We start from the raw sequence: 21,991 nt of genomic DNA, 5'->3' as shown, positions 1-21,991 counted from the left end.
CCCTTCTTTTTGATGTTTTAAGTCTTTCTTGAGAAATCACGTCTTATTGGGGAAGCGGGTAATTTGAGAGGATGGTGCAGGGACTTTCTGAATCAAGGCTGCGGAACCTCTTTCTGTTAGAACACCCTCCCATATTTCATCTACCTCTTCTCCAGATGCCATTCAATCACAAATGTTCCATCGCCTGTCAGAGTATCTTTTTCCCCCCAAGTGAGCTTTTTAATCATCTGGCAAATTCTTCCTTCTATAAGACACGGCTCGCATAAAACCCTCCTCGGAGATCTTTACTTGAGAAGAATGGGTTGGCTCAGGGGGTGGGAGGGTGGGGTGGCAGGCTTACTGCACAGCCTGGCAGCCTGAGTTTGAGCCCTCTCTATTTGCCATTTTACTACGGGCATTTCTGTTGCGGTCCTGCAAGATGGTTGATTGGAACCTGACAAATTCAACCCAGCAGTTTTGGTTGTCAAGGGGATATTAGGGCCAGATCTACATCTAATTTGAGGCCAAATTGTTTGAAAAAAAATTTTTTTAAGCAAGCCAAAGGACTGTCTTTGGGAACAGAGGGACTATTGCCCATGTTTGTAGATCTAAAAACGGGCCAAGGGCAGTTTCCTGGTCTGGAACGGACTCCGGGGACAGAAGTTTCACTGGAATGAAATTCCCAAGAGTTTCCCGAGAGACGAATGAGAGAGTCCTCAAGCAGAGTCAAATTCCCAGGATGCTGCTGCATACAAACGGACCCTTACCCACAAGCGTGTTAAGACGGATGCTGGGTGCAGCTCTAGAAATAGCATAGGTGGGCCTCCAGGGACGCAAGTCCTCCTCAGAGGGTGAGAACAAGAAAGCTTTCCAATTCTGAGGACACGACTTCAAACTAACCTCCCCCCCACCCAGCTCCATTCACTTCTCAGTGAGACTGCTATGCCCCAGATGGGTGAAGTCTCCAGGTAGGGACCTGCTGTTTGGCCTTAGTGAGTCCTAAGGGTAGAGTAGCACCAGAAGAGAAAGAAACTTGAGACAGGAGGTAAGGGACAGGAGGTGAAGAAAGGGCCTTGTGGGGCTGTAATATCCTGAATATTCTGGAAGCCCTTCCTGGGCTTTGGTACCAATATGTAGGAGTATATAGTAATTACTTGTAAAGACAAATAAAAGATTAGAATTTAGAAGACCTCAAACAACTGAAGCAGGCTTTTCTTTTCTTTTCTTTTAAACGACAGAGAGGTGTCTTCTCACGCTATGACCACACCTTGATCAGAACACAGGGCACAGTCACTCAGAGACCCGAGTTCAGGAGACTGCAGATCACACGCTTCAAGCTAGGGCTTGTAGCTAAGAATGGCCGAGGGAGCCAGGCTCATTACGGACAGAATGGGGAGTTAGCCAGTTCCCTCAGACATGCTGCTTTTGAAACTACAGGGTCTGCTGTCTGCTTTTTCAGCCACTGGGTAGCTGGGGTTGGGGCAGCTGCTTTTCTTCTGCTGTACGCAAACATCCGGCTTCCCAGAACTTTGAACTCGGTTTTAGGGCCTTGACTTTGGGAGAGGTACTTTCCTCTCCTGAGCCCTAAAATCGTCTAACATGGACAAGGAGCCATCTACTTTATAGAAAAGTTGTTTCGTTTACGAAAAGCTAGTATTGAAGTGGGCAGTTCCTGGTCTACAAACAAAATTACTTCAGTGGCTGGTTCAGTAATTCCCTGCTAAGGAAGGAGCTTGGGGACAGAGTAGGGCTACAAAGTCCTTGGTTCCATGCCCAGAACAAAATAGGAGAAAAGACTTGATATGAACGTCCCAATACCACCCTGCTTTAGTGTGACAACAGGTGGCAGCCTTAGACTAGGAGGCATGAAGTCTTGATTATCTTCCTGTCCACTGTGTCCCTGGGTGTGTTTGGCAGACACAGGCTCACCGTGGCAGGTGTTAACCAAGGCAGAGAGCCTCAACTATTAAGGAAATGCAAAGGAAGCTTTCAATGACTGTGGTTGGCCTCGGCCCTCACAGAATTCAGGCAATAATTCCTTGTTAATTACTTCATGTTGCTGTGGGGACCTCAAGGCTAAACAAAACTCTCAGCAAAGTATAAAGAGCAGCTCAGAGTAGGACTGGTGACTAGCGACGTCATAATCTGCACGTTTGAAAGTTTTTTCATTTTTTCATTCCGCTGGCTGGTGCAGCAGGAAAGCAGCAAGCAGGGGACGAGACCGCTGCGTCGCGCTGGTACCTGCTCCGGAAAAAGAAAAGAAAAGAAAACAAATCTAGCTCGACCTGAACCTAAGGAGAATCTCTAGGCATCTCGGAAGTCAGAACCTCGGAAGGTGACACCAGAGTCGTGGTATGGGGAACTCTCCCAGCGCTGGGCACCTGCACAGCGGGCATCGTCAGACCCGCAATCCCTGGTTCGCCTGCAGCCGCCGGGTCGGCTCGCGGTCGCCCCCTGGTGGCACCGCCGAGCACTGCGCTCGCTTCCCGGGGGCGGGGCGGACGGACGAGCCCAGGGGTAGGGAGGGGCGGGTTTTTTGCGCGACTTGATGGCGTCATCGAGGCGCCGGGCCCGGAAGGAAGTAGTGTGCTGAGGGGTGTGGCGGTTTCTGCGGTTGCACGGGGGGTTCAGACGTGTACGGAGCGCCTGGAGGGACAGCCTGGTACGCAGCCCCCGCCCCTCAGTGCACGTTGGTCCTCGCTGCGGTTCGGGGATGGAGCTGACCCTGGCGCGGCTCCGGAGCTCAGGCTCCCGCTGCCGAGAGAACCCCTGTGTGTCCAGTCTCCTGCCCACCGGTCCTTACGCGAGTCGGAGCGGAAGCTCTCGGACGCGCCTGTCTCGCGGAGGAGGGCGGGCAGAGGGCGCGAGGTGGGGCGGGGTGGTGGTGAGGGCGTTTGCAGAGAGGACGCTCCTGCTGCTCGGTAGCTGGAGGCCGCCACGGTAAAAAATAAGTTAGACCTGAGAGTTGGCATCCGCGCCCTGGGCCCACGTGCCGATCCGTCACCATAGTTTTTCCAGGCGCTCCGTCGCATCTCGGTACCTGGATGTTTGGGACCCTCCAGGAGTCCAGAGTATCCCAGCCTGAGGCACTCCCAGTTTCCTGTCCCCACCGGGCTTGGGGGCAAAGGTTACGCGAGAGTTTTGTTAAGAGGTCCGTCCTGTTTCGGTCCAAAGGAATAACTGGGAAAGTGGATGACAGGCCAGAGACTCCTACCTCGGAGCTCAACTGCCTGCTGTCTCTCTCCCCAGAGTCCCAAGGGAAATGACTGGTGGTTTCCTTCGAAATAGCAGGCAATTAGAATAAGGAGGCGCTGGCCAGAAACACATAGCCACAGCTGCCTGTCATTTGACATCCTCTGTAATTTAAGCCAACCCGCTGCAGCTGCCTCTCTTCCCTCACTTAAAAGTGACTCCGGCGACAACACGTTAATGAGAAGTAAAGAGAAGGCTGTGTTTTGAGCCCTGCCCGATTGGCACCGGATCTATCTCCCTTAGGTGGGGCAGTATCTGGACTTAGTGCCTCTTTGCTGCAGTGGGCATTATACTTAGACAATTAAGGGATGGGATGTTGACCGAGAACAAGGCTGAAATGAACTGGTGCCCCGGCTGGCGTTGTGTTTGTTCTACAACAGGTCACCTGTGCATCGCTTTTCCATGAGTCTCTCTCAGTGGCGCAGCCTCTCTCCTGTATGTCAGGCCACACATTGTCCCTTGTCTCATCTCCAGGATATCGGTTCACTGATGGCTCAGTTGGGAGCAGTTGTGGCTGTGGCTTGCAGTTTCTTCTGCGCATCTCTCTTCTCAGCTGTGCACAAGATAGAAGAGGGACATATTGGAGTGTATTACAGGTAAGGCAGAGACGGGTGGCTGCTTTCCCGTCACCGGCTAGCAGATCCTGCTACCATCTGTATATGTTGTTAAATAGGGGAACCCTTTTCAGGTACAGTTTCTAAGTGGCCATGGATAAGGGTGTGTCTGTGTGTGTGTGTGTGTGTATTTATTTAAATTTAAAATTGTCGTTAGAATGTGATGCTGATACGTGTATTTATAGGATTAAAGGCAGAGATCTGAAGGAATCACTGCTATTTCAAGGGCATCTCTGGGATACTGTTGTCTCTTGTATCGCTTGAAGAATCTTGTCTCCGCACACCAGGCTACCTCTCTGAAAGCTGACAGTCCCAGTTCTTGATGACAGCTTGAGAAGTGTCACTCAAGAGAGACTGTTTGTGTTGTTGTTGGGTCTGTTTGTTTAGTTTTGTAGCCCTGGCTGTCCTAGAACTCACTCTGTAGACCAGGCTGGCCTCGAACTCAGAGATCCACCTGCCTCTGCCACCCGAGTGCTGGGATTAGGGGCATGTGGCACCGGCCTGGCTTGAAAGACCGTTTTAGCCGGGCAGTGGTGGCGCACGCCTTTAATCCCAGCACTCGGGAGGCAGAGGCAGGCGGATCTCTGTGAGTTCGAGACCAGCCTGGTCTACAAGAGCTAGTTCCAGGACAGGCTCCAAAGCCACAGAGAAACCCTGTCTCGAAAAACCAAAAAAAAAAAAAAAAAAAAAAAAAAAAAGACTGTTTTAAAGTGAAATTTCAAGAAAGTGTAAAGGCTCTGCAGGCTGATTGCCACCAATCAGGGAAGCTTTGGGAGAGCGACTCTTTAAATGCTCTTGACTTGCTTACTTTCCAAGGACTTCTTTGATCAAGGTTTTTGTTTTAGGTTTTAGAAGGGGGATTTGCTTGCCTGATAGTTTGGTTTGTGGTGCTGAGGATTGAACAGTGTGTTGAGCTGTTGCTCTACCACTGAACTACACCCCCAGCCCTTGCTGTAAGCCTTTATGACACCGCCCCCTTTTTGAGACAGGGTTGCACTGTGTAGATCTGGCTAGTCTGAAAGGCTCTGTGTAGACCAGGTTGACTTGAACTCACAGAGATCCACCTGCCCCTGCTTCCCGAGTGCTGAGGTTAAAGGCATGCATCAACACACCTTCTTTTACTATGGGTCTTGTGCCATGCTTTCTTATGGAATACAAGCTCTAAAATGCTCGTTGAATTGGAGTTGCAGCTCAGTGGAAGCACTTCTGACATACTCAAGGCCCCTAATTAAAAACAACAATAAAAAGGATTAAACCTTTGTTGAGTTCCCACTTGTTTAGTAATTTATCTTTGCCATCTGCTTTCATGTTCCCCCAAAGCTTTTAATTTTGTCACTCATATATAAGTTGATTAGAAATATATACATATATATGTCAAAAGATATATATTTAATATATATTGAAATGACTTTAAAATTGCTGTTGAACCAAGTATGATGGCTCAGCATCTGTAATTTCACCCCTTGGGCGAGGGCTGAGGCAAGAAGACTACTATGAGTTTTAGGCTATTCTGGGTCTTATAGCAAGTACTGCACAAATCAGGGCTATGTAGCACAATATGTCTCAAAATTAGATCATATGTGAGTCCTCAGATGTTTCTGGAACATGGTCAGGAAGGGCAAGCGAATTACCCTCTTGCTCTACGCTGGACTAAAACTTTGGTTAAGATCCTCTCCCTTTCTCTGCTAATTAAATCTCACTTGACTCCTCTATCATGGAGTCCGTCACTTTATATTAAAGTGTGCTTACGGAGCAGGGTGTAACAGTACAGTGCTTTACTAGAGGGTGTGATGCCCTGGATTCAACCTGGCACTGCGTGTGTGTGTGTGTGTGTGTGTGTGTGTGTGTATTTCTTTTAATTGCCTGTGCCACTGGCCTCCCAACAGTAATGCTGCTGGTTGATAACTGTATTCCTGGGTCTCCATGCTGGTGATTGCCACAGGCTCAGCAGCTGTGATGGACTTGCCTCATCCTGTGTGTAGCCAGGGATTCTGCTGTCTTTGTTTTGCTTTCTCTACATCATTACTTCTCAGATGGAAAAAGTATAATGGGTTTTGTTTTCCCATCAATGTTCAAATTGAGACAAAAGGAAGAAAGGGGGTGGACATGTCATTGACATGTGTCACTTGACAGTATTTTTATAGGAGCAGAGAGACGATTAGCCCATAAGTGTTGATCTAAGGCAGTGGTTCTCAACCTTCCTGATGCTGTGACCCTTAATACAGTTCCTCATGTTGTGATGACCCCCAACCATAAAATTATTTAACTGCTACTTCATAGCTGTAGTTTTACTACCATTATGAGTTGTAATGTAAATATCTGTGGTTTTGAGGATCTTAGGTCACCCCTGTGAAACGGTTGTTCAATCCCCCCCAAAGGAGTCATGGCCCACAGGTTGAGAATCACTGGCTGAAGGGATCCTGGGATATTGAAGCTCCCTCTCTCCCTCCTCTGCAGAGGTGGTGCCCTGCTGACCTCCACCAGTGGCCCCGGTTTCCATCTCATGCTCCCCTTCATCACATCCTATAAGTCTGTGCAGGTACATGCGCTTGTGTCACGGTGTGGTTGGCTCTCGGCAGACTCGGGTTGTTACCTAACACACGCTTTGAAATCATTTAGCTGTTAGATGAATAAAATGCCTTCTCAGAGGCTTATGTAAGGATCTCTCTCTCACACACATGCCGGGCAAGGGGCGCTTATAATATTACTTGATAATTGAAATAGCTGAATGGAGCCACTGCCTTGGCTTAACCTATCAACCCCAAGTGGAAATTATTCCCTCACTTTCGAAGTGGTACTAAAGAAGAATTTGTTATAAATATTTAGAAGAAAAGTCCAGTGTGTGTGTGTTTATTAAGTCACAGGTTACCATGACAGATTGAAATAAAAGATGGAATTTTGCTTTTACTTGTTTGAACTTCAAAACCGCGAATAATAGTTGTGTGGGGAGGAAAGCTGGTTGGGTGAGGGCCAAGGCCATGTAAAATAAGAGTAAGGCTAGTTAAGACCTGCCTCCTCCTGACTGAGGTAAACTAAGTGTCTCTACAGTATATCCAACAAAGAAAACTCAGCCACCCCAGAAAAGTGTTGGGGCTGTCACAGAGAGACAGAGACAGGGACAGAGGCCAGCATCCACCAGGCTGTGTGCTCAGTTCCCCGCAGAAAAGAGGGAAAGGGAGCGGGAGGTGATTAGCTCAGCAGAATGGACCCACCTTCCCTGTTAGTCTTGCCTTTGCCTTGCTGTGTGGACCTCACAGTGCTTTGGGTACTTTTTCTTATCTGAGGCTCACAGTAATGCTAGCAAGTACTGTATCCTGAAACCAAGCAGAAGGGAGTCGGCTGCTTCAGCACATGCACTCTTCAGGCTCCCAACTCCGTCGTTTTCTTTATGCTCCTGCCCATTCATAGGTGCTTCACATACATGGACGCAGATTCAGCCGGTAAAGGGGGATTAGGTGGGACAGTCATGTTTAGCAAGGACAAAGCTCGGTCCAAACAAGCAGTCAATTACAAAGACTTTGAGGCTTCCAGATAGTAGGTTGCTCTCTGTCACTGCCTGTTTTACATTATTTCATGTTTCCTCTGTCTCCAGACCACTCTCCAAACAGACGAAGTGAAGAACGTACCATGTGGGACCAGGTAAGGTACCAAGAGTAAAGCTGAGGAGCCCAGCAAGTAAGAGGCAGGACTGCCTGGCAGCTGCAGTGAGAGGCAGATGTGGAGGATAGTGAAGGAAAGGCAGTGCCTGACGGGCGTGCTGGTGAAGCCAGGATGAGAAGCCTGTTAGTCCTCTTTCTTTATTCTTTTCCATGTAGTCCCTTAGATCAGAAGGTCCTAGTGACTCAGAAGATAGGAGCTACCCTTTCCTTCCTGACGCTGCAAAGGGCTTGTAGTCTCCTTGTGGAGGTTATAAGCTCCGCACGTCTCCTGCTCAGAGGTGTGAGCTGCCTCACATTCCATGAACACTGGAATCCTGTTCTTCCGGTCACATGTCTTAAGCCGTCTCCTTAGGAAATTTCCCCAAATTCCAGAGCTCTGGTAACATCTTTGTCACGTCTCCCTCCGATAGTGGTGGTGTGATGATCTACTTTGACAGAATTGAAGTGGTGAACTTCCTGGTCCCGAATGCAGGTATGTCTTCAAGCCTGTCCAGCATGCTCGCTCCATCTGTGAGCCACACAAGCATTGAGAAGTGAGGAAGCTGAGAGAGTCTGGAGAGGTTTGCAGTCTTGGGTCTTTCTTACGCTGAGCCTCTCCCTCCTCCCAGTGTATGACATAGTGAAGAACTACACTGCCGACTACGACAAGGCCCTCATCTTCAACAAGATCCACCATGAGCTCAACCAGTTCTGCAGTGTGCACACGCTCCAGGAGGTCTACATCGAGCTGTTTGGTAAGGGTGGTCATCAGGGTGGCTCCACCCCTTCCTGAGGCATGGCACCCTTCAGCAGCCCTCTGTCTGTCTGCTTCTGAGCTACCACGCCGCAGGATGGGGAGTACACAGGCGCCAGTCACCAGGAGAGTTCCAGATAATACTGAGAACAGCCAAACATGGTGGTCCATACCTGTAATCTTCACACTCAGGAGGCTGCGGCAGGTGAAAAACAAGTTCAGGGCCAGCCTGGGCTACAAAGTAAAACTTTTCCTAAATAAATAACCCCCCCAAAGAAAAAGTACGATGTTATAAACAAGGGAAAGATCCTTGGAGTAGTCAGCCATAGCACTCAGAGTGTGATGAAAGAGTCCCGGCTGGTCTGAGCAGAGGCCTGGAGCAGACCGTCCCGGGAGTACTGGTCTATAATGAGAATGCACTCATTTCTAGAAGAATCTGACAAGGCCTTGTAGCGTAACATACTCATTTTAAAATAAGTATGCTGAGGCCAGGAGCAAGAGAGTGAGAGAGCTGTTTCTGGTTAACAACAGAGCTGCGGCCAGGCCCTAGTCCCTGCTGCCCCGTGAGTTCTCTTCCCACTGAGTGCAGGCGCCAGGGGTGTGCGGTGCGAATGGTGGGCTCACGTTTCATTCCCGAAGTCTACATAGCTTCAGGACAATCAAGGCTACATAGTGAGCCCCTGGCTCAAAATAATAATAAAAATAATCAAATAGTTGTTTCACACTTTTACTCTGAGATTTAGGAAATCATTCAAATCACTTTCTATTTTTCTGTAGTAATGAACCTAAATTCACTTTAAGAGTTTGTACTCTTGTTGGTTTCCGATTGATTATATTTTCAAAAAATACTGAACAGCCTGGTCTACAAGAGCTAGTTCCAGGACAGGCTCTAAAAAAGCTGCAGAGAAACCCTGTCTCGAAAAACCAAAAAAAAAAAAAAAAGAAAAAATACTGAAAAATTTACTGTATCTTTTTATGTCACGCCAGTAGAATTTAATGAAATATTAATTTTATAGCCATTGTTTTAGGACTTGTACCTTGTCAAGGCATATGAAACATCAAAAGACAAAGGATCTCTAATGTCCCCAGAAGGAAATTAAACTACGTCATTTCATATTTGAAAACTGTTGCTGTCCAAACAGATACACGTAGTGCTTATTAAACTGTTGCTTCTGTACAGTGGAGCTGGGAATGAGTGTTTGCCTTGTAACTCTTTTCTTTGCGGGTTGGTGTCCTAGTTTTCTTTCTATTACTGTGAGGAGACACCATGACCAAAAACAACTTGGAGAGGAAAGGGTTTATTTGGCTTACACTTCCACATCAAGGCCATCCATCACTGAGGGAAGTCAGAGCAGGAACTTGGAGGCAGACACTGAAGCAGAGGTCACAGAAGAATGCTACCTACTGGCTTGCTCTCCGTACTGCACTCAGCTTGCATTTTTACACAGCCCAGGAGTGACATGGCGCAGAGTGGTCAAGAAAATACCCTGTAACCTTCCATGAGTGAGTCTGAGGGAACAGTTCTTCAGTTGAGGTTCCCTTTTCCCAGTTGTCTCTAGTTTGTGTCATAAGAGTCAAAATATAGTAATCCGGTGTTCCTTTTCTTCTTTCTCTCGTGTGTGTGTGAGTGTGTGTGTGTGTGTGTGTGTGTGTGTATTGCTAGATGGAATTCAGGGCCCGCCTTACGCATGCCCAGGAGTGCTCTGCCACTGTTTCACTCCCCACCCCATCCTCAAACCGGAAACTTCACATGTTCGGTGCTAGCTAGCTTCCATAGGCTTCAGTTTGAGCATCTGTAAAGGAAAGGAGAATCACTGTTCCTCAAAAGTTGCTTGAGCACAGCTGACTAACGCAGATGGCAGCTCACAAGAACAGTGGTGATTGTGCTCTGATATCCTAGCCTGGCTCTGCTGAATCTTCTTCCAGGATCTCAGTGAGATCTAGGAAGAGAAGGTCCAGGCCAGAGAGGCAGCTTTAGTGTTGCTGTTCATGGAGTGGTTCAGTGGTAGCCTTTCCCACACTTGCCTGTCAAACAATACATTTGAATTCCAGACTAGGAACCAGAACCAAAGCAAATATATGGAAAGACGTGAACTGGGCTGGGAAATGTCAAGTGCTTGCCTCAGACGTGTAAGGGTCTGAGACTGACCCCGAACCTAGAGCACGTGGAGGTGGTAACACGGAGGACTGGCAGCGGGGAGCCTGGGCCTCGCTGGCCAGCCAGAGCCTAATGGGTGAGCTGAAGACCACTGAGAGATCTTGTCTCAAAGGAAGTCGATAATGTCCTGAGGATGACTCCATGGTGCTCCCCTGACCTCCTTGTACACATACACCCACGTGAACAGACAGCAAACATTAGACAAAAGGATGAGCTGATTTTCAGAACAGGAAATTTCATTTTCTCCTTGTGTTCATAGAATTCATAATGAAAGCAATATGAGGTTCTCCTGGTTTTTGTTTTGTGTTCTTGTGTGTATGCACACACACCTGCATTTGTATAACCAAACGAGTGGTTGCCATGTGTGGTGGAGGGGAAGTGTCTGCAGAGGCCAGAGAGTAAGTCAGATCCTTTGGCATTTGTATAAGCAAATGAGTGGGTGCTGTGTGTGGTGAAGGGGAAGTGTCTGCAGAGGCCAGAGAGTAAGTCAGATCCTTTGGAACTGGGGTTACAGATGTATCATGTGGCGCATGGGGCCTGTAACTGCACTGGGGTCATCTGGAAGAGCAGCACGCCATGTTTGTTTTTTCTATGGGGTCTTATGCTGTAACTCAGGCTGGCTCAGAACTCACTGTGTAACCCAGACTGGTCTCAAATTTACGACACTCTTGCTTCAGCCTCTCTAATGCTGGAGTTATACACATGAGCCCTGCTCCCATACCTCCAAATTAATTCTGGATTTGATAATATCCTTAATACTGTAGCAAGTGTTTTTTGTTTTAACCACTGAGTCATCTCTCAGCCCCTTGTTTTATTTTTTAACTAATAAAATTACTAGATTTAGTAACCACCTTTTGGTGACAAGACCTCATAGTGTAGCCCAGGCCAGCCCTATGGTCCTTCTTCAGTTTCCCAGGTGCTGGGTGACAGGCATGTGCTTCCATGCCCAGGTTGCTTCTTTTCTGAAAACCTGACAGCCATTCTATCCTCCTCCAAGAAACCATGGGTCTGCCTTCTCTTGATGCCAGTTGGGAAAGGCTGCTCAAGGACTGTTTCAAAATTGTTTTTGTTTCTTAAGCTCAGGCACCCTGGAAGTTCTGGCTAGTGTTTTAAACAATGAAGGGGCTTTATTTTGAAGCCAAAGTGAGAGGTTCTGCTTAGCTCTCCCTTCACGGAGGACCACTCCAGGGTCTCAGCTGGGTTCCCGTGTGTTAGGTACAGTGTTTGGAAAGGCGAGTCAGTGGGCCATTGTGTTTGCTGTGCTTTCCCCACATTCTTCTCTCACCTTGACAGTAAAGAGCTCCCTTTGTGTCTTTCTTGATTCCAGATCAAATTGATGAAAACCTCAAGTTAGCTTTGCAACAGGACCTGACTTCCATGGCCCCGGGTCTTGTTATCCAGGTAAGCATTGCCTCAGTGAGGAGTGCTTGCATTGGACCCTGCGTGTTCTCTCCTAAGGGATGCCCTTTTAGCGCAGGGACACAAGAGCCAGATGGCCCTCACATCCCTGACCATTTCCATTCTCCCTTCCGTTGCTATCTGTGTCCTTCTCCAGGCTGTACGAGTGACAAAGCCCAATATTCCCGAGGCAATCCGCAGGAACTATGAACTGATGTGAGTATGCCTGTGCCTAAGCTGTCCACCGTGAGCTCCCCCAACCATCCCCGAGCGCAGGCTCTGAGCTCTCTCTTCCTGGAGCACTTGTTAGTCTGTTGTACTATAAGGCTGGGCAGGCGTGTCAGCACTTCGGGCCACAGCGGAGCCCTGGAGAGCAGCAGTGCTTTTAAAATGTGAGAGAATCATAGCAGAAGTGGAGGTAACAGGGACAGATGATAAGCTTGCTGGCAGGTCTATTTCCTTAAAGTGGAATGTTTCTCTTTTATTTTACTCTGAGAGAGGGCCTTGAGTGTCGAGGCTAACCTCAAGCTTCTGTGCCTAAGCTGTCCCTCTGCCTCAGCTTCCCAAGTAGCTGGGACTACAAGCACACACCTAGGCATTGTGTTTTATTTCTCACAAAAGAAAGCCTTAGAGTAGATGAGTAAAGGCTGAGCTACTCAACAGCTTTGGGCAGAACAGAGACACCCTAGTGCTCTGCTCCTCAGCCAGAGTTGGGTTTCTCCACGAAGCACTGAAGGTCTCCAGAAGCCACTAGGACAGCCTCACAGCTGTGTGCTTCTTCCTTCCAGGGAAAGCGAGAAGACGAAGCTTCTCATTGCTGCCCAGAAACAGAAGGTGGTGGAAAAGGAGGCAGAAACAGAGAGGAAGAAAGCACTCATTGGTCCGCACATGGTTCTCTAATCCTCCTTCAGGGAAGAAGGGTTGGGGATGATGGGATGGTGTAAGGATGGCCAGGGCACACTTAGGTCCTCCAGAGTGCTTCTAGTATGCTGGGTTGGCGTTCGTATCTCCAGGAGCGCAGTGGAAATGGTCGGACGGTGGATGTAGGTAGTGAGTCTTGAGATTTGCATGTGGGAAGTAACGCAATCGTTATATCACCACCAGAGCAAAGTGCTGTCGTTTGCTTGGACTTTTCTGTTTGGTTGGTTTCTTAACTTTTATTGTGTGTGTGTGTGTGTGTGTGTGTGCACTGTGACCCTGTAACTAGGAGCGCCTATGCCATGGCACAGGTGTCGTGGTCAGAGAACAACTTTGGGGATGGTTCACTCCTTCCACTGTGTACTCAGGTTGCCTGGCAAGCACTTTTACCCACTCGGCCACCTGGAGGTGCTTGCTTTGCTTTACTAAACTCAGACTTGTAACCATGTCCGAGGTCATGTGACAAACAAGAGGGCGCCCTGGAGCTCTCTGCTCCAGATCTCTGGTTACAGCAGTCAGCTGAGCTGTTCCTGAAGTGAGTGTCAGGTGAAACCCACGTAAAGGGTTGACGGGGAGAGAAGTTAGGTCCTCCAGAAGCATGCTTTTCTCCTGGTTGCCATCTTCCCTTAGTCTTTGATGCTGATGTTGTTCTCCTGTGCTCACTGGGCCATTCATCTCTCAGGTGTGCCTATTGCAGCTGCCCTCTGTGGACTTGGCTTTGTGAGCATACCCATTCAGGTATTGAGGCCCTCAGTCAATCAAGGTTTTCCGGTTTTACATTTACTCTCTGTACGAGTGTATGGGCACATGCATGCCATGGCTGCTTATGTGGAGGCCAGCAGACAACCTGTGGGAATCAGCTCTCCGTCCACCAAGTGACTCCTGGGGTTGAACTTGCATCATCAGACTTGGCAGCAGGCACACTTACCCACTGAGCCATCTCACCGCCCTAGCCAGCTTTTGACATGCCACCGCTAAATCGTTTCTCAACTTCATTTACTCAGAGGCAGAGAAAGTGGCTCAGGTTGCAGAAATCACCTATGGGCAGAAAGTGATGGAAAAGGAGACGGAGAAGAAGATTTCAGAAATTGAAGGTGAGTAGTGTGATGCCATGCCTGACAGAACACGGGGTAGACATGATGCCATGCCTGACAGAGCATGGTGACTGAGTCACTTCCTGTTCTCTTCGATCTATGTTCTGGGTGTTGTAATGTCTCAGAAATACCAGCTCTCCTCTGCTTAGACCCAGGTTTAGAACTTGGAACTGGTCCTGCACAGTAAGCAGATTTTCACAGAACATTCACTCGGCGAGTGTTAGTCGTGCCAGTAATGTGCTGGGCGTTTTGTTAGGAGAGATGGCTGTGTGTTAGTGTTTGCTGCACACCTGAGGACCCTCATGGTGGAAAGAACCAACTCCTGAAAGTTGTCATCTGACCTCTGTACGCTCACCGTGCCATGCTTGCACACACACAAATAAATACATGTTTATAAGTAAGTAATCAAATAGGACTAAGAAGAAGGGTATCAGTCCGGGCATACTAACATATTCCTATAGTCTCAGCTCTGGGAGTAAAAGCAGAATATGGGGTAGTGAGTCAGAGAATATCCTGGGCTGCAAAGCAAGACTGTCTCAAAAAGAAAGAAGAAGAGAAAATAAAGAAAGCAACATAACGGTCCCTGCCGACCTGGAGCTCAGTCTAGCAGACATCTCTGAGAACTGCGCATTGACTCCGACCCTGGGCTCAAATAGCGGCTCTCCTCTGCCTTTCCTGCCTCCTCTAAAGTCCTCTGGTGGCAGGCATGGTGATGCGCTCCTCTGTCCTCCCACAGCAAGATCCTCCTAGGGGAGGGAGTCTCCTCCGGGTCCATGCAGGTACTGCATTAGCCTTGGTGAAGATGCTCTTCAGCACCAGCAGCCCTGGCGCTGACGAGAAGTGTCACTCGCTAGCTTTCCGAACGTTGCTCACCTTCAGTCCCCTCCGGAGCCCTCACTTCCCCACTGCCCTCGCTTTTCTTCACGTAGTGCTTCTGTCAGGATTTCCAGGACAAGGGCCACAGGGTTCCGTGTAACCAGGAGAACTTAGTAAAACTGTGCTTTCATTTTTCTATAAATACTTGTCATGGGGCTGAGAGAGGCACAGCAGCTACAAGCAGCTACTGCTCTTGCAGAGGACCTGAGTTCGGTTGCTAATGCTCACATTGTGCAGGTCACAACCACCTATAAATTCCACTCTGGAAGTATCTGACACCTCTGGGATCTGCAGGCTTCTGCACTTATATGCACATAATCATATACAGATACACATTAAAAATAAATGAATCTTTAGTAAAACATGTCAGGCTGGGGTGCAGTAATATACCCCAAAATGTAGCTCGGGGTCTAACGTATTTGCCTAGTATGCTCAAGGCTCTGGGTTCAGTAGACAGCAGTGAAAAAGTAATGACTTAGAGTTGCCTGGTATGGTGACACCTGTAACCCTGTGACTTCGGAGGTGGAGCAGGAGGAGTTAACGTTCCAAGCCATCCTGGGGTCACATAGAAAAACTGTCTCCAAGACCTCAACAGGCCAGTGAGATGGGTCATCCCATGAAAGTACTCGCTGCCAAGCCTGACAGCCTGAGTCGGAGTGGCTGAAGGAGAGAACTGATTCCCCCAGCTGTCCTCTAATCTCCACACGCGTGCCATGGTGTGCATGCCCCACCGCCACTCCCAATAAATAAATAATAAAAAATGTAATAATAAAAAGGTTTTGGCCGGGCGGTGGTGGCACACGCCTTTAATCCCAGCACTCGGGAGGCAGAGGCAGGCGGATCTCTGTGAGTTCGAGACCAGCCTGGTCTACAAGAGCTAGTTCCAGGACAGGCTCCAAAGCTACAGAGAAACCCTGTCTCGAAAAACCAAAAAAAAAAAAAAAAAAAAAAAGGTTTTAATTTGTTAAAAGGGTGAAAGGAAACAGCATCAACCACAAAACAGCATCCCCAAAGAGTGACCTTTGGCCCTGAGTGTTTTGTTACAAATGTGACTGAATGAAGCTGGCGGGTTCCCAAGGGGAGGGCACAATGTTGAGTAGGAGGTGCACTGCACAGTGAGATGGAACAGGTTTGAATCCAAACAGTGTTCCTCTGGACCATCCTACGAAATCCTAGAGTTAGCCAGCTTAATCACTGGCAGATCCTTTTGGAAAGGGAACCGAGCTATTTTTTATTTGTGGTATTCAGTCTTAGGGTGAACCCATGAGAGGCGCGGCAGTGCATGTCTGTAATCCCAGCACTGAAGAGGTTTAGGCAGGAGGATGCCGTTGTTGGGGTTTTCCTTTTTGCATTAAACTGAAACTCTGCCACACTGTAAAGATCTTAACTTACTTTATTTTAGAGAAATGCTTTCCCTGTGCTAACAGGGAGGCTAGATAGTCCAGCACTAGCCTTAGCTATAAGGTGTGGCCATTTCAAAAACAAGCCACACAAAAAGTGGTCTCTCCAAGGTCATAGAGACCAGGAATGTCTGGTTTTTGTTTTCTGCAGTGCCAGGAATGGAAACTGGGACTTTGTGTGTGCTGGGCGAGTGCTAGCCCACTTAGCTGTAATGCCAGCCCCAGAGCACAGGCTTCTGCACCTTCCCATGGTTTGTTTTACTCAATCCGTCTCCCTGTACCCTTCACCCCTTAGATGCTGCGTTCCTGGCTCGGGAGAAGGCAAAGGCTGACGCTGAGTGTTACACTGCTCTGAAAATAGCAGAAGCAAATAAGGTAAAGGCCTGGCCGCCCCCCATACTGAGGATGTGATTGGGCTCCCTGCTCCCTGCCTCGTCCTCACAACAGTTCTGAGGAGCCCCATGCTGTGAGAGACAGGCACCTCTCTTAGCGGGGAAGCCATAGGAGAAGTTTCATTCTTGTGTTAGACATGGAAGCTATTGGAACTGTTACTACTCTGTCATAAGACCTTAGATCACTTTCTCTTAGAAAATTGGTTTCTGGGTAACAGGAAGACCATGGAAAGTAGAAGGAGCTTGTCTGCTTGACAGAGACCCTCTCAGATGAAAGTTGAAAGGGCACCACCAAATTTTTCTCTGATGTCATCTCTCCTCCACTTTCTTGTATGGTGCAGCTCAAGCTGACTCCGGAGTATCTGCAGCTGATGAAGTACAAGGCCATTGCGTCCAACAGCAAGATTTACTTCGGCAAAGACATCCCCAACATGTTTATGGACTCTGCAGGTGGTCTGGGCAAGCAGTTTGAGGGGCTGACTGACAAGCTGGGTTTCAGCTTAGAAGATGAGCCCCTAGAGGAAACCACAAAGGATAATTGAAAAAAATGTATATACCCTGATTGTGACGCTTAGAGAGAGCTTTATTTTTTAAGATGAAACCGAATGTTCCTCCTTCCCACACTACCTTCTTTGACTCTTCAAGTTACTGTGGTAAAAAGGAAGACGTGGACATAAATCTACCCCCTTCTGGGAAGGGCAAGCAGATGGAGAATTGTATTTTAGTTTTACTTTTGATTCAGGTAAGTAGGTTGTTATGACTTCTGGTAAGGTGTGTACACCGTGGATTCGACCTCTGATCTGCAGGCACCAACCTTGTCCCTTTGAAGCTGGCTTAACTGGGGATATACTGTTAATAAGAAGTGGGAGGTGTGTGGCTGCTGCTTCCTCGTGGTTTGAAAACGTGCTCCGCAGTGCTCTCCCTGCCTCGAACGTAGGCAGTGTCTGCCTGTGTGCCTCCCGCTGACCGGGCCTCTGCTGTGGAGCACCAGCTACAGAGAGAGTGTTCTGACGCTTTATTTTTACAGCGTGAATGGGTCATTCTAGAGTTAAGCTGGGTTGAGCCCTCCTTAGGGAGAACCTGGTGCTAGGTTTTTTCCAAGATTTTGTATACACTGTACTTTTGCCCTAGTGTTCTCTGACTACATCTCACCGCAGCAGGGTTCAGTCACTCCACACACTCCTTTTTCAGAATGTTCTCCTGATCTGTGATTTGATTTCTTCTTGAATCATCTCTCCATTAGTTCCACTCTGCATCAAGATGGGAGCAAACAAGTGTCGTACCAGCTGATGAAGCAGGCTCCTTATACCTGTTAGCCACTGTACTGCTGTTTGGCATTTATGTCTTTATCATTGTGGAGATTCTTCCTTGAAGAGCTCCCGACACTGTGGAGAGAAAGGGCCAGCCGGTAGACATCTAAGTAGTGGTGCCTATGCCTGTGCTGGGGGCTATGTGACACTGAGAAAGGGATCGCTAAATCTAGACAATAGGTGCTGCTTGGGAGTGAACGGCAGAGCAGCTGCACAGAGGCAAGTCCGAGTTCGTGCCCATGCCCCTGCGGGCTGCATTGAGTCCCCGTGTTTCGTTTTTCATTGCTAGTGAGGAAAACAACAAGTCACCCAAGGATAACAAATATGATGGGAAGAACAAATAGAAAGGTGTTTCTTAGATCCTGAAATTGGCCCAGGCTGGGGGCAGGGCTGCAACTCTGAGTGTTGCATAGAAGGCCTTTGTGGAGGGCAGCTCTGTAGAGTTCATTTACCGCCATGCGGTACCCTGTATGCCCATGCCTAGCTTCAGCTGTTCCCACACCCTCCCACACACACAAAGCACATACTGTTATCTTTTAAGTGAATACTATAAATGATATTCTCTGGCATTTCTCATTCTTGGTTCTTTAAGGCAGGCCAGTTTGCTTCTAAGTGGCTGGCACTAAATAGGCTTGTCAAGTGTTTGGGTAGCGTTTAGCAAAGGTGTTAACTCTGCCTGCTTTGGATGTTGCCCTGTCTGTTCTAACTCCTCATACTGAGACGTCTCAAGCCACTGGTTTTGGTTACAGTTTGTACAGTCTACAAAATGTTTCTGGAAGGCATAGATTTTAACGTGCTCAAAAAACTTTTTTGGGTTTTTTTTTTTTTTCACCAAGATCAACTCATCTTCCTCCCACTTTCTGCGCTAACCACTTGTTGAGAGCAACATGCTACACCCAGCGTCCCCTCTTCTTCCTGAGCCTCAGAAAAACACTATTTCCCTGGAGTCAGTGCAGGAGCAAGGGTATGTCCCCAAACAGCACCCTCTTAGTCTGAAAGTCTGTCTGCTACTATCATTCAGATAGCTCGTCCCTTGTTCACAAAGAGCCTCAATAAAGTCCTGCTGCAAGTGCTGCTTCCCCACCCCTTGAATGTCACTTCTTTAAACAAAACATATGAATGTTCCCATGTCATTAACATGAATTCAGTAGTTGTCAGTATCTGTCCCAGCAGTAAAATCATGGAATTCAGCTGTCTTTTTAGCATGGGATACCTAGCCTATCTGTCTGTATGACTTTGTTTTTTTGTAATACTAGAAAAAAGTGATTGTAAAGCATTTAAATTCTAAACACGTAAAATGTGATAAGCCTACAGTTTTGTAGGCAGTAAAGTCATGGCTGCTATTTATATAGAGAACTTATATCAAAATAAGTTACTGTTTGTAAAATTCAGTTTTTGTAGGATTTTCCCAAGGCACAGCCACCTTGGTAGAATGTTTCTCACTCACTAAACTTTGCAGAAGCTATTCATATTGGGAAGAGTTTTTAATCATTTTTCAATATATGGTCAGAATGTTTGTAAGAAAGCCTAAGTTTAATAATTTTTATAGCTAAAAAAAGATGTAGAGGAATCAGTATGGATACTGAGTTGAGGAGGGAACCACTGAATGAGGCTATGTAATTCAGTTATCTAAAAAGGAGCTGTTTCATAAATGATGTGTGGGTCTGTGTGTGTCTTGTGCTGACCTGGACTGTCGCAAGGTGGAGTTTGGTAAACTACCTTGACAGGTAGCTGCTCTGTCTGTAAACTTCACCGACTTTGCTGTCGTCAGTGGTATTCTAGCCACTGCTTGTTTCCCTGTAAAAGCTGTAATGGGCAATCGTGTGTTTGTACTTCCATTCCTTTTTGTCCCTACTTCTGTGTAAACTGGTGATTGCATAGTCAAAGCAAATTTTCCAGTGTGCCCCAAGGGCATTAGTGAGCCTTTATAACTGAAAAATGATTCTTATTCTGTTAATCATTCCATAAATGATACTACTAGATTAGTTGCCTTGGGTTACTAGCTCCAGGAATTGTTTAGACAACATAAAAGGTCTCATGTGAATTTACTTAACATTTTGGGTTTAATTTCTGTCTTGCTAAATAAAATGTCTTTGTCTTTACGTTTTTTTTAATTCAAATAAAATTTGCCAATAGCTAATACTAGGATAGGTAATAGACATAAAACTTCCCTGTTAGGCTTTCCCGAAAAATGTATCCAGGGGATATATTCTTCCCAGCCTGGTGTTGCTTTAGTCCCAGCACTCAAGCAGAAACAGGAGGACCTGTTTGAGACCATCTTGATCTGCATAGTGAGACCCTGTCAAAAACAAACAATACATTGCTGCATTTCATCAAAAGATAACTGCATTCCCAGTTGACCCAAAACTTATGTGACAGAAGTTTAAGTAGGTAACTCCCAAACTGGGCACTGGCAAATTGCCTAGTCTAGTATCAGCAGATGAATGTGATTTTACAATTCTATCCCATCCCAAATACTGCACAAAACTTAAATAGAAGTATTTGCTCTTTATCTGAAATTTACATTTAACTGGGTATTTTAAATAACAAGTTTCAGCCCAGCAGTGGTGGCACATCTTTAATCCCAGCACTTGGGAAGCAGAGGCAGGAGGATTTCTGTGAGTTCGAGGCCAGCCTGGTCTACAAGGGTTAGTTCCAGGACAGCTAGGACTGTTACACAGAGAAATCCTGTCTCAAACAAATAACAAGTTCCATTTTTTTAAAAATGTGTGTGTAGTGCAGGGTGTTTTGCCTGCATATATGCATACTTGGTACTTAGGAAGTCCAGAAGAGGGTGTGGAGCCCCTGGACTGGAGTTATGAACAGCTGTGAGCTGCCATGTGGGTGCTGAGTCAAACAGGCCTCCTGAAGAGCAGCCAGTACTCTTACCCTCTGAGCCATTTCTCCAGCCCTCTGGTCGTATTTTTCATTATTGTCTTACATCAAACTGCGCTTTATTTCTTTTTGAAAATGATTCAAAAAAAAGAAAAAATGATTCAGCGGACAGTGGTGGCACACACCTTCAATCCCAGCACTCAGGAGGCAGGAACAAGGTCAGCCCACTCTGCGAGTTCCAGGACAGCCAGGACTACACAGAGAAACCCCGCCTCAACAAAACAAAAACCACTCCCTCCAAAAGAAGGAAAATGATTCTTTCACAATTGTACTTTGACCATTTTACACACACACACACACACACATATTATCCTCTTAGTCTCTTCCCTGCCGACTAAACCTCTTCCCATCAAGACCCTTCCTACTCTGGCTTGCTCATGAGCCCCAGTGGGGAGTCCCTGGGGCAAGGGCAATGCCACTCCCACAACTGCCTCAAGCTCCCCAGAGACTGGCGGGGCCTCTCGTGCTCCATCCTTGTCCACAATGGAATGTTGACCCAGTCTTGTACTGGTGACCACTGTTGCTGTTGGGAAGGTGTCCACCCTGCCATACCCAGAAGATCACATGACTTCACAGCTCTCCTCCCTGGTCTCTAGCTTCTCATCTTTTCCCACCCCTCTCTTCCAAGATGTCCTTTGAGCAATGGCAGCCGTAATACAGAAGCTCTGTAGGGTTTAATAGTCACTTATTTTGAACACTGACCAGTGGTGATTGTATTAATCATTACTCATAAGAAAAACAGCTGAAGTCAGCACTAACCTATAGATATAAATACTTAGAAGGCAGTTTGATACCATGTCCATTTAGCAGAACAGCAGTAGTAGCTTATCCACTAGGTCCAACGCCCTCTCCATCCGTGGACTTTTGACCAGGTTTACAGTAGGCGTGATTCCCCCTATGGAATGGGCCTCAAATCCTGTCAAAAAGCAGTTGGCTGCCCCCATAACAGTCACAGCACTACTACTGTACAAGTATCTTGCCAAGCAGGTTGATACTGTAGCTCGTGAGGTTCAATGCTGAGTACCACGGATGAGTTTTCTCCCCCAGTAGCCTGCATAGCACCCTCTGGCATTATCAAAGTTAACCAGCAAGGAAGAAGCTTCCAGCTCAGTTCTGGACTGGCTTCTCTATATCTTGTAACCAAAGAGTATGGTGTCTCCAGCAACAGGGTCTCATCTGGTTAGGTAACCAAGCACTGGCTCTCAGCCGGGGTAGCCTCCGACCTCCCCAAGATGGCGCCAGCCTCTGCAGCCAGCCTCCATCGGGGGCGGTGGCTGGGTGGTGAGCGGCGATTGGGCTTCGCGGGGAGGGGG

At 47.5% G+C, this 21,991-nt stretch overlaps 1 protein-coding gene across 7 annotated transcripts; it reads left to right on the top strand.

The window, feature by feature from the left end:
- The first annotated feature begins 2,542 nt into the window (after positions 1-2,542).
- Erlin2 (ER lipid raft associated 2) lies at positions 2,543-17,035 on the top strand. 7 transcript variants are annotated; one of them, XM_038327846.2, is made up of 13 exons: positions 2,894-2,919; positions 2,998-3,130; positions 3,706-3,827; positions 6,303-6,384; positions 7,438-7,484; positions 7,915-7,976; positions 8,113-8,238; positions 11,723-11,796; positions 11,951-12,009; positions 12,582-12,673; positions 13,716-13,805; positions 16,377-16,456; positions 16,815-17,035. In XM_038327846.2, the coding sequence occupies exons 3-13, from the start codon at positions 3,721-3,723 to the stop codon at positions 17,013-17,015; spliced, it is 1,020 nt and encodes a 339-aa protein (XP_038183774.1). In that variant the 5' UTR covers positions 2,894-2,919; positions 2,998-3,130; positions 3,706-3,720; the 3' UTR covers positions 17,016-17,035. The 7 variants fall into 7 exon arrangements, with proteins under 7 accessions (XP_038183773.1, XP_038183778.1, XP_038183775.1 ...); XM_038327845.2 differs by lacking the exons at positions 2,894-2,919; positions 2,998-3,130 and adding an exon at positions 2,543-2,641; XM_038327847.2 differs by lacking the exon at positions 2,998-3,130 and having other exon boundaries at positions 2,863-2,919.
- The last annotated feature ends 4,956 nt before the right edge of the window (positions 17,036-21,991 follow it).

This window comes from Arvicola amphibius, chromosome 4 (assembly GCF_903992535.2).
Source record: "Arvicola amphibius chromosome 4, mArvAmp1.2, whole genome shotgun sequence".
NCBI lineage: Eukaryota > Metazoa > Chordata > Mammalia > Rodentia > Cricetidae > Arvicola > Arvicola amphibius.
The sequence above is the reverse complement of the archived record's forward strand: the minus strand, read 5'-3'. Positions and strand labels throughout refer to the sequence as shown.